We start from the raw sequence: 12,916 nt of genomic DNA, 5'->3' as shown, positions 1-12,916 counted from the left end.
GGTGTGCCATTTTTTTCCGTATAACTAGTTCCCGTAATTCAGGTGTAAACCACGGAGAAAATTTCTTAGTAGCATTTTTTTTTTATGGGGACATGAATATCGATTATTGAATATAAGACATCGTAAAATATATTAATCATTTCATATAAAGACTTACCCAACAGCAAATCATCCCACAAAACTGCACCTAAACAATCATCAATAACTTCAAAGTTTGCATTTTTAAAATCGTAATAATATTGTTCAGGAATGTTATCAGTGTTACTATTTTTAAATCTTAAAGAAGTTACAAGTGGAGGGTGGTGATTATCGGGGTAATGAGATCATCTATTGATTTTGAGACTATGAGAAAACTTCGAGAAAATACTAAATCCAATAGAACACCTCTCTCATTCACAATATTCGAGCACTGAAAAAGATTATTGAATGCAACCATATTTGATAATAAACCAATAGCATTAGTTTCAAGAAGATTAGCTTGTACATTAGGTGTAGCTTCAGATGCCAGATTATTCATTCGCCAGTCACAATTAGGAACATTAAAATCGCCAAATATATGAAAACAAGCTTTAGAATATTCTTCGGTAAGTGTGTCTACATCCTGACAAAATGTTTCAAATACATCTAATGATGCCTTTGGAGGTATATAAACACTACCTATCACTTGAGGACAATTATTACCAACTACAACAAACAAGTTTTCAATAGTTCGAGAAGTGTCCAACTGATGGCTTGTGAGGGACTTGTGAACTGCAATTAAAACTCCACCGCCTCTTTGTAAGGTACTCGTATCTGCGGAACGATCTCTTCTGTATACATTATAGTCATCGAAACCTAATTCTCCATCATGAAATTCACCATTTAACCAAGTTTCAGTAAAAATAATAATATTATAAAGACTAAGTTTTCACTCTAATGGCATACTTGTGAGTGAAAACTTAGTCTTTTGCTAGCAGTTGCCGCTAGGGCATCTATGCCATTTCGTTCGTTGCAATTCGGGACTGCACGCTGGGGTTTGTTTTGGTTGGATCAGGGAGAGCAGCATATGTGCCTCCTGATGAGAGACTAATAAGTTTCGAAACCGGTAGAGGTGCTTGCAGCACTCTCTGATTGGACTGGAATATGGTTCGGCTGTATTTTCGTTTTGCAACGAAATTGAAAATGGTTATTCATTTTTAATAATATTATAATTTGTTGTGGAAATGTTGCGCTTCAATATAGATAAATATCAATATGATTTCAAAACTGCCGTAATTAAATTATCTGCGCAAAAATTTGACATGCACCTTTTAACGCAGTTTTTTATGCTCTTTTAAAATTCACAAACAAATTTTCAAAATTTCAATATACAGGGTGTTGTTTCAAGGTCACAATTACTTTATATTTTTTTCTTAATCCGGACCTGGATTTCTCTTGTCATTAGTAATTGGGTTGTTCCAATGTGGTAAATAAGTATTGATTATTTTTAAAATGAGTATTTATTCATTAACGTTAATAATGTATAACTAAAAGTTAATAATATCTGCTATTTAATCTCAAATTTCTTAAAAAATTCAATATAATTTCAAAATGAAAGTCATAAAATTGCCGAAAAATTGAAGCGAACCATTACACTTACTTTATTGTGCTCTTTTCAAATATGCAAACAGATTAGCAAAATTTCAATATACAGGGTGTTGTTTTAAGGTCACAATTACTTTATAATTTTTTGTTAATCCGGACCTGGATTTTTCTTATGATTGGTATGTCAAAATCGGTAGGGCAAAAAATGTATTATATCTAGAACCGGCTCGGTGATCTCTATTCACCATTAAAGTATTTTCGTTTCCCAATGAAACACCCTGTATGATACATCATACATCATAATCTACACACGTACCATAAAAAGATAAATTACAGAAAAAAAATTAGTACTTTAGAGTAGTTGTGCTTTTGAAGAAAAGTCAGTCTGTGTGTGGACAAGGTCCAAAAGTTCCAATTGCTCAAAATAGTATAGTAGAATATTGGCAGCTTCTCCAGCCTCCTGATTAGTTACTCTTTTGATTGCTACCATCCCATCATTTTCTTTGCCTTGACTCTCATTTTAGGGTGGATCAGTTTGAAAGGTTTCTTAATTTTCAAGTGTTCATGAAAAATCTTCATTGCTTAGCACACATTGGCCTAGAGATTGTTACACCCTTCGATCTGTATATGCATAAACCACTTATTTGGAATGTAGTGCTTCAAGTCAGGGCCGTCTCAAACCGGGGGTACAAGGGGTGCGAGGCACCCGGGTGCCAAGTCCAAGAGGCGCAAGCCGAACATTGGCTAGGCTCAAACTTGCGCTTTTTGTAGTTTAAAAATTTTCAAAATTCTTTAAAAAAAACTACAAATAACAAAAATATACAAGTGCGCTTTCGGTATTTTTTACAAAGGCTATTAATGCTTACTACACCTACGATATGCAAATGAAATATGAAACCCATTTAGATTATTCCAAAAATAATTTCAAAAAGGTGACTCGGTAATTTTAACCAATATTGAATGTCGAATTTCACACAAGGAACAACTTACTTTTATTGTTAGGTGCGTTTATCTCAATTCGTCAACAAAGCTTGCCGAAGTTAGAGAGAATTTTCTAGGTTTTTTACCGCTTACTGATACTACCGGACAAGGATTAATTATTTATTAGAATTTTTGAAATTAATGCATATTGATTTTGATGATTTACGAGGCCAAGGGTATGATAATGGGGCAAGTATGAGAGGCAAAAATATTGGCCTTCAAAAAAAAGTTTAGACATGAATCCTCGTGCATTTTTGGGTTCCTTGTGCGGCTCACAGCCTTAATTTAGTGCTAAATGATGCTGCTAAATGCTCATTGGAAATAACAATTTTTTTTCAATTGTTCAAGAAATTTATGTTTTTTTTTTCGCATCAACATTACGGTGGAATGTCATAATAAATGAGATACCCAGCTTTACATTAAAGCCGCTTTCAAATACGCGATGGGAGAGTAGAATTGACTCATTAAAAATATATCGTTTTAATATGGGGAAAATTTACGATGCATTTTACTGAATTTTTGACAAGTACGACAATGACACAAGAAACATCGCAAGTTCATTGATGACAAAATTAAAGAACTAAGTTTATCTGCTCTGTCGTGACTGGTAAAATATTTTAGCAAAGGTCAATATTGTCAGTAAAACTTTGCAAACGCGGGATATTATTATTTTGGCAGCTGTTAAGATGCTTGATCAAGTTAGTAAAGATTTGGCCAACAACCGCACCGACACTGCGTTTGAGCAGATATGAATTGACTCAGTACCAATTGCTAAAGAACTCGATTGCGAAACTAAATTTCCTGAAACTGTTCGTCCACGTCCCCGAAAAAGACATTTCAATTACAAGGCTGCAGACAAGTCTCTGTTAGATCCAAAACAAGATTTTAAAGTCAACTTCTATTATTATTGATTGGACATATTATGGACATTGCCATTGCAAAATTAAGTGAAAGATTTGAAATGTTGAGGGAACATAATCATAATTATCGTTCTTGAAAAATATATTGAGTTGGAGAAACTCCGAAGAAAACTTAAAATAGACACAATGTTTAATTTACAAAAAAAACTAGCGCATGGAAATAGATCTGACAGGTAGATGATGAAAATATATTGCATGAGTTAGAATTGTTACCAATAATTTTTTATAAATAAAGACACAACTCCACTCGATATTTTAAGTTATATAATCTAATAATTTACTCTCCGTTTTCCCAAATATTTTGAACGATATATTTAACACTTCCAGTAACAGTAGCTGAAGGAGAAAGGTCTTTTTCTAAACTTAAATTAATCAAAAATTATCTGCGCTCAACAAGACAAACAGACAGATGAACAAACCTGACTTTAATAAGTATAGAACAGCAAGTAAACAGTATCACCGAAGTAATAAAAACTTTTGCCAACTTAAAAGCTAGAAAAGTTGACTTTGATATAATATACTGTTATGCGATTGATCTTTTTTGAATACTCAAACCATGTTTTTTAAAACATAAATAAAGAAAGCAAACATAATTATTTTTAATTTTTGCGTACCTATAACCTATACTATATTATAATCTTCTAACAAAAGAGAGCGCAAAGATTAGTCTCGCACCCCGGCGCCGTGTATGCTTAAGACGGCCCTGCTTCAAGTTGTTGAAAAAGTTGATCTTTTCAATAATTTCCATGCAGATATATTTTTAACATATTAAGCTTTGAACTATATCTTGCGATTGGGTCCGTGGCGTGACAGGTCAGCTATGCCCTGTGAATAATATCTATACACATGGCGCCCTTAACCCGACTACTGTGTAATATTATACACAAAGTGCTTGAGGTGTTAACCCTCCAGCGGTAATGTAAGAAATTTACACATTATTAGTGACCTCGGCTCTGTTGGGCCGATAGAGCCATATTGCTTAATATATTCATTATTTGGTACATGTAATTACATGCACGAAGCGCTTTGTTGAAATTCTGCGCAGTAAAAGATGATTTACTTCATAGTCAGAACTGTGGATCGCACGTCACCACTGGAGGATTAAAAGAGTTTCAAACTGAGACATGAAATTTTTATGAAATTATTTTGAAACAGTTGTTTGCTGGCTAACTTAATAGATTCGTGATAATGATGCAACATATTCGTTCTTTTCACTTCTGTTTAAAATCCCTAGTTTTTGTTCAATTGTTACAATATTTCTTTGCATTTAACACTAGTTATTGACATTTTGGAAACACATGTTAAGAATATAGCACAGTACTCGCAGAGTAGCAGACCATTCTTCTCTAGCACAGAACTAAATCTCACACATTCAGCGTACTACACAGTGGCAGAGGACAAGGGAATGATTCCAGGGATTGACTGATCACTGTTGCTAATGATATTGTATTATGTGTTTCCCTAATATATTTTGCAGAAATTAAACTCGTTATTAGTTTCTTCATATAATCATTAAATCATGTGTCAGTATCATGTGAACCATGATAATAATTGCAAAGGGTTCATATTTACAATCTTTATTTATATTTATATAGGTTTTAATTATCATCTTTTAATTAATATACCTCTCAACCAAGATTATCTGTAGTGAATAAGCAAAAAGTAAACAGTCATATCGATGCCTCAGAAGCCAATCGGTGTAAGTCAATAAGTGTTTAAAATGAGAAACTAAGTGTATCTGAAAGTATAGTTGCAGAAATATAAGTAGTTATTAAAAACAAATAAACTGTCTTTAGTTATCATAATATGGGTAACATATTCACAAATACAAACAACGAAATGATATCTCATAAATCATTTTTAGGGAGAATGTGACTTACACCGTTTGACTTCTGAGGCATCCATGTAAATATACACTAAGCATCAAAATTAACGCACCACCTTAAAAATGGGACATTTTTGATGTCTCGTATTGCTTAAACCTGTTGTCCGATTTTAGTGATTTTTCTAACATGTTATAGCTTTATTCTTCAAGAATATCGATGTAATAATATTGTTGCTAAACATGTAAGTGTCATTGTATACCGGGTGTAACAATGATAGTATGTTTTTTCCTCAAAGTTTGGAACACTCTGTGGAATATTCTAGCGTATATAAAATACTGAAATTAAAACTTACTGTGGCCTTAGGCTTTCTTTACATTTTGCTTTTTGATTCATTCGCTTATGTTGGATAATAAAAAAGTTAGGTACTTTAACAACTAGCAACGTTCTTCATCAATACAGGGTATTTCTAAATAAGTGCGACAAACTGTAACAGCTAATTCTGCATGAAAAAATAATGATAATTTGCTTTATAAACGTATATGTCCGCAAATGCTTCGTTTCCGAGATATGGGATGTTGAATTTTTTCGTACAAACTGATGATTTTTTTATTGCTCTATAACCGGTTGAGATATGCAAATGAAATTTGGTAGGTTTTAAGAGGTAGTCATTGCGAATTTTTTGGCATACAATTAAAAATTTTATATTCACCATTGGCGTGCATACAGGTAATATGATCGGGTATGACCCGTATGCACGCCAATAGTGAATATAAAATTCTTAATTGTATCTCAAAAAAAGCGCAATAACTACCTCTTAGAACCTACTAAATTTTATTTGCATATATCAACCGACTTTAGAGCAATAAATAAATCGTCAGTTTGTAAGAAAAAATTCAACATCCCGTATCTCGGAAACGAAACATTTGCGGACATTCGTTTGTAAAGCCAACTGTCATTATTTTTTCAGGCCAAATTACCCCTTAAAGTTTGTCGCACTTATTTAGAAACACCCTGTATTGATGAAGAACGTTGTTAGTTGTTAAAGTACCTAACTTTTTTATTATCCAACACAAGCGAATGAATCAAAAAACAAAATGTTAAGAAAGCCTAAGGCTACAGTTGAGTTTTAATTTCAATATTTTATATACGCTAGAATATTCCACAGGGTGTTCCAAACTTTGAGAAAAAATACACTATCATTTTTAAACCCGGTATACAATGAAACTTATCTGTTTAGCAACAATATTATTGCATCGATATTCCTGAAGAATAAAGCTATAACACATTGTTGTTCTGAAACTATTTCCTCGTGGCATTTTTATAATTAAGTATTTTCTATGGGAAATAAGCCACAATTTTACTAAAAAATGAATTTATTAACGTTTCGAAGCCCAAATCGGGTTTCGTTGTCAAAATACAAAATACTATTAAAATAAACAAAAATGTTGTTGCTAAGTAAAAAAATTCTTCTAATAATTTATTTAATCTGACTCATTTATATTGGCAATTCAGACGTATATTATACATTTTAAAGTAGAAGACTTTAAAATGATATCGCCAATATTTATGAGTTGCGTTCCTGAAAGAGGAAGTCAATAGAAAGAAAATACCACGATTAGTAAGTCAATAACATATCGAGTTAGTACAAATTTTATATTTTAGTATTACTTATTGTATATCTATGTATTATTAATATTATTTATAATTTAAACATATTAAAGTCAGAATTTGGTATTAGTTTTTTGAAGGTAAATTAAATGTAAGACCAAATACTTACGATGTCGGGATAGTATCACGAGGTTTTTTTCCTGATTTTCCCTCGTGATTTGCTATGGAATCTCTAACGCGAGAATTTTACTGTCATTGTTGCATTTGGTTGTCTTTTTAAAGACAGATCACATGCTATGATTTTTTGCGACGGATATTCTTGAGTTGGGATTGATTTCATGTAATCGAATGAACTATCTTTTAGTAAAGTCGTCCCAGGAACGCAACTCATAAATATTGGCGATATCATTTTAAAGTCTTCTACTTTAAAATGTATAATACGTCTGGAATTGCCAATATAAATAAGTAAGATTAAATAAATTATTAGAAGAATTTTTTTACTTAGCAACAACATTTTTGTTTATTTTAATAGTATTTTGTATTTTGACAACGAAACCCGATTTGGGCTTCGAAACGTTAATAAATTCATTTTTTAGTAAAATTGTGGCTTATTTCCCATAGAAAATACTTAACTATAACACATTAAAAAAATACTAAAATCGGACAACAAGTTTAGGAAATACGAGACATCCAAAATGTCCCATTTTAAGGTGGTGAGTTAATTTTAATTAGTGTATCTAGGGATTGGACCTAATGGATAAATAGCCCAGTATAAATGTTATAAAAAATTGAAAGCCCACTAAAGCCACCTACACAGATCCTGATTTGACCTCCTGACACGACAGAATTCCCTGATCATTCTTGTAGGGCTCTACACACGTCCTGATCAAAATATCTGACAAAACCTTAGTAGCCAACTAGGTACTTGAATTGCAGCCTTAGTGCAATTTTTTATTCTGCATACCAGTAGGTATATTATGTTTTAGTGTAAGCAAACTGTTTTTTTTATTTATAATTTTAAAATTGTGCATTTGTATGTTAATGAATATAGAATGAACGAAATAAACTACATAGGTATTACCAATATGTTAAATGGTACTTATACCTAAAATTACCATTTTTAGTTTACTAATGTATAAAGTATAAGCAATATTTTTTAATTTCTAATGTCATAATTGGGAGTACAAAAAATGTAACGTTTTAAAATACACCAAGTAGTAAATCGTCGCTTAAGATGCAAAAGCTTGCAACCCACAAGTAAGTTTTTCCACAGGAGAACAAAAAAAAGAATGTGTGTACTTTGTACGCACGTAAGAAGTTATACTTCTATTATATGATTTCAACGAAATCAATATACTTTAAACAGTTTATTTATATTTTATTTAAATATTAAACTAATTTTAATACTTACTACTTCTCAAAAGTTTTTATTAAAACAGTGCCAAAAATTAAAATAATAAAAGAATAAAACACACACAAACAAACACATTGAAAAATACCACACATGATTTCTAAACAACGTAGGAAAAAATTTTAACTAAATACGTATTTTCTGAAAAAAATTATATAATAAATAAACTTACAATCATAAAATGTATAATAAAAATAAAAAAATAAAAGTTTCTAAAATAAAAGTTCTAACCCGCTTATCAGCGCAGTTAGTATTGCAATTCATTCACCTTAAACTTTTACCCACGGAAACCATGTGTCATCATGTGCGAAGATCAACTAACTAAACGGATTAACCTTTTGGCGGTTCTGAATTTAACCAAATTATTTTGATCTTGAATTGAACTTATTTAGAATTGAAAGAAATATTAAAATACAACAAAACATAGAGTCAGAAAACAATATATTAGGTGAATATTGATAGAAATTTTGACGGTAATCAAATTATGTAAATCAAAGCATTACATACTATTTTGGTAGGTTCTTTTTAAAGTTTCCAAATAGGTAGGTAGGTACCTATGAAATTTTTTATTAGGATACTGAAACATTTACAATTATTGCTTACCTGTCGCTTTTAAAAACTATTTAAAAAGTCACTACAATATTATAAACTTGCTTTTTTCTCTGCCATCACAACAATAAAAACTAATATACACAACATTAATTTGTTTATCTAAAATCTCCATATTGAACAATTATTGACAGATGATTTTAACACCCAATCAAATCCCGTATAACGTTTATACCATACTGTCGGTGTGCGCATGCGCCCAGTAAAATGAAAAATTTACCTTCATGCCTAAAGAAGTATAACTTCACAAAACATTCTCTGCATGCGAAAATCGCCAAACCTAAATAGAGAATTATAGATTCAATATCAGGGTATTATTAATACCTTGATATTAAATCAACAATGTTCCATTTAGGTTTAATGGCTTTCGCATGCAGATAGTTTTTTACTGTCCTGCACAAAAACCCATTTGTGGGTTGCGAGCTTCTGCACCTTAAGCAACGAAATTCTCATAGTTAGTATGTCATTTGTGTGTAAATAAATCATTAAAATTTATAGCCCGACTCGACCGTCAGGATGTTTGAATAGCAAGACCACCCAACCAAATCCGTCAGCCTGACTAATTTTTGTCATGAGACAAGCCAACACATGCTCCAACGGTCAGACCAAACGTAAATGTTGTCAGCTCCGACAGCCACGTCAGGCTGTCTAGGCGTTTTAAAGCTATTTAGAGCCATCTCAATCAACTCTATCCAGCTATAACATATCTCTATTTATTGAAACACACTATAATATGCTCCATGAAATGTAAGTACTGATTCGCATGTTCGTATTTAACAAATTACCTGCAGTAAGGATAGAGCTGCCAATATATCACTATAGAAATGGTCATTTTCCTTGGTTTCAAAGATATTAAATAAGCCATCTTTTGTCAGACAGACTCTGCACTTATTGTGGAGATCTTCTGGTGAAATGCTTAAACGATTTTTGTCTTTGTCAAATATTTCAATATCATACATTTTGGTTAAACAAAAATATATTTTTGTTTATGTGCTTTTTTTAAAAAGATATTTTCCTTTTCTATTTAATAATAAATCAACATCAATCAACATTAAACATTCTTCTTTTCTGTACATTTGCTATTCGACAAGTGACATGACATAACACAACCAGTAACAAGTGTGAACGTAGCCAAGATGAATTTTCAAAATGCTCAATTCAAAATTCTTTGGAAAATTATCTAAACAGACTTTTAAAAGCATAGAAAAAATACAATAATTGTTTCTTATTCTGTTTAAACTAGAGTTTTAGTACTATTATATACTTTTCAATAATTGAAGTGGACATTACTGGATTTTCAGATTGTAAGTGCCAGGATAGGCATAAACGAAAATGCTGTTCTAATCAATGAATTAAAATTTTGTTACAGCATAAGACGTCCAAATAAATTATTAAAAGGAATTTTTTTAATTTATAGATTTCGAGGCTTGAGGGAGTCATTGTTCCATTGTTTGGCCAACAGATCAGATACCTACGAGGTACCTACTTTTGTAGTATATTATACTACAAAAACGCCGAGATCAGCGAAAATACATGTTTCTCCTTTTTTGTCAACCACGAAATTGCGTTTGAACGAGTAAACATACAGAGAACTTATAGAAACCCTAACAGAACATTGTATAGACTATAACGCTGTGACTCTTATAAAAACCTGTATTGGGATCAAATATGGTGGCGATCAAAATAGATCGAGACTTCCTGACAACAGAAATATCAATAAAGAGGAGTTCGGCAAGGCTGTGCACTTTCTCCATATGTATATTCTATTATTCAATATAATGTATTTCGAAAAGATCTTTCAAATTACCCTAGAAAAGATTTCTTTTTGTAACCATTTATTATAAGGCTATGGGTACATAATTCGCAAATATTTTACGTGTATCCCTACTTTTTCTGTCTTTACACGGCAAATTACGTGTAGTAAAATTGACACTGGCATGGATATGTACATGCCCCGCGCACTCTAATAAAAAACATGTAATCGTATTTATTTTCCTTCCATTTTGTCAGAGGCGCTGATGTCGGCATTGTGATTGGTGGAACATGACTTTTGACAAATCCTGCGCTATCTGTGAATCTGTGTTCAGTGTTCGTTCGTTGTCGTTCAGTTATTTTATATGGTCGGTTATGTGATGTGTTTGTGTCACCATAAAAAGCTGATATTCAGTCGTGTTTTTAGATATTTTGTAGTCGAGTACCTTTTTAAAGGTAAGTTTTTCTGATTGTAAGGTAGAGATTTTCTGATTGTAGGTACTGTTTATCCAACAGTTTTAAAATACACACTTTATTTCGCGTTTTGTTGTTAGGTCTAATGGCTCCGTTCAGCTGTTGTGTGCAGACGGTGGAAAAGTTCAACAAGTAAACATTTATTTAATCCAAATTAAATACTCATATTTCTATGTAAAATGTCACATTATTTTATAAATAAATAAGTAAGAAACAAAAGTTGTTTGTGTTTTACCTTTATTTTCCACTTGAATAAAATATTAAATATTGGAAGTACCGTATGGAGGCTATGTACCTAGCATGGAGGCTAGATTATGGCACCCTTCCTATCCAATCAACAACAAGAACGTTTAAAATTTCACACCTATCATGTCGAAGCTACAGACCACTTATGTGGAGGCCAGATTTGTAGTATCCTTCCATTTAACCAGGTGCTGAGATGGCGCTGAAATACGTGACATGTTTTTAAAGAGTAAGATCGCATTCTACCAAATCACACACTTTTTTCTATGGATATGTAAACATTACTAGAATGTCATTCTACTTAAAAATGTCATCATTAATTTAAAGAGATGGCTTTTGAATGTTCTTGGATAACTGTTATTTTTATAATTGCAAATTATTAATTCAGTTAATGTGATAATTTTTTCACTAACTATGTATTCAGTGATTGCAATAATTTATTTGTACAACAAAAACTAATATTATACTCAATCGAGAAAAAAGGAAAAGTGTTGAAGTGATTTTTTAATAAGATATTGTTCTTATGGAACGCTTACAATTTTGAACATCTTTAAAAACAAAATACTTGGATCACAGAATATATTATCCTGATGTATTCTCTGCTTGGATCTTCCACAAATAATACACAATAAATAACTTTTTATTAAGTTCACGTCTTAAATCAATTATTTATCAACACTATAATCAATAATATTTAATCAATAACTTAAAATATTCACGATGCAATGTCAAATATTTAAAATTGTCACTGATTGTCAGTGTCTGACTGACAATGGGTGCGTTCGGACGACCACAGCGGCTGGATAGCTGAGCCAGCAGTAGCTGTCAGACGTCACCGCTGGAAGCCAGCCGCTGAGAGATTTACTAAGCTTTCCCTATCACGGCTGGATGCAACCACTCAGCCGATTTCTGCTGCCAGCCAGCCGCTATGGTCGTCCGAACGCACCCAATATATGCTGACAATATTATATTCGGCTGAGTGCGTTGTAAGACAAAGATAGATTTGGAAAATATTACCACGGCATTGTGTTCATTTTTTTCGAATCCTGAAAAAACCAATAAATATTTTTGAAAAATTTAAACGCAGAATGAAAGACTAAATTATTACCGAGGGCCGAAAGTCCCTTAGAATAAATAAAAAGTTTATTTGGAATGAGATATTTGAAATTAAAAATCACACTAAATTTTCTCTTAGTTTTTCACCCCTGTAACTTATTAAAATGAACATTAAAGAAGTTCTCAGGGACTTTCGGCCCTCGCTAATAATGTAATCTTTCATTCTGCGTTTAAATTTTTCAAAAATACTTATTAGTTTTCTCAGGATTCGAAAAAAAATGAATCCCCATTTGAATAGCATTGCAGCCAGAAATACGTACCGATCCTCTTAACGGCTATCCCTACTTTTTCTGTCTTTACACGGCAAATTACGTGTAGTAAAATTCTCATTGGTATGGAAACTGCAGATGTAAACGTTAGGTTGACAGTGACATTGTCATTAGAAAGGTAGAGATGGCTATTTCGGTTTCGTT

General features: G+C 32.0%; 2 protein-coding genes and 1 long non-coding RNA gene across 6 annotated transcripts in view; 1 reads left to right on the top strand and 2 right to left on the bottom strand.

The window, feature by feature from the left end:
• The window catches only part of LOC126882070 (gastrula zinc finger protein XlCGF57.1-like), a 29,878-nt gene extending 19,893 nt beyond the window's left edge, over positions 1-9,985 (bottom strand). Inside the window, exon 1 of the mRNA XM_050646896.1 lies at positions 9,704-9,985. Coding sequence (XP_050502853.1) covers positions 9,704-9,877 — 174 coding nt within the window. The 5' untranslated portion in view covers positions 9,878-9,985. The remainder of the gene's footprint in view (positions 1-9,703) is intronic.
• The window catches only part of LOC126882069 (uncharacterized), a 550,590-nt gene that overhangs the window by 351,541 nt on the left and 186,133 nt on the right, over positions 1-12,916 (bottom strand). The window lies entirely within an intron of this gene.
• Positions 10,654-11,363, top strand: LOC126882076 (uncharacterized). Its single transcript, XR_007697115.1, has 2 exons — positions 10,654-11,126; positions 11,225-11,363. It is a non-coding gene; the product is annotated as an uncharacterized LOC126882076 (long non-coding RNA).

The sequence above is a fragment of the Diabrotica virgifera genome, chromosome 3, assembly GCF_917563875.1.
Source record: "Diabrotica virgifera virgifera chromosome 3, PGI_DIABVI_V3a".
Classification (NCBI taxonomy): domain Eukaryota; kingdom Metazoa; phylum Arthropoda; class Insecta; order Coleoptera; family Chrysomelidae; genus Diabrotica; species Diabrotica virgifera.
This window is presented reverse-complemented; position numbering and strand designations above follow the sequence as displayed.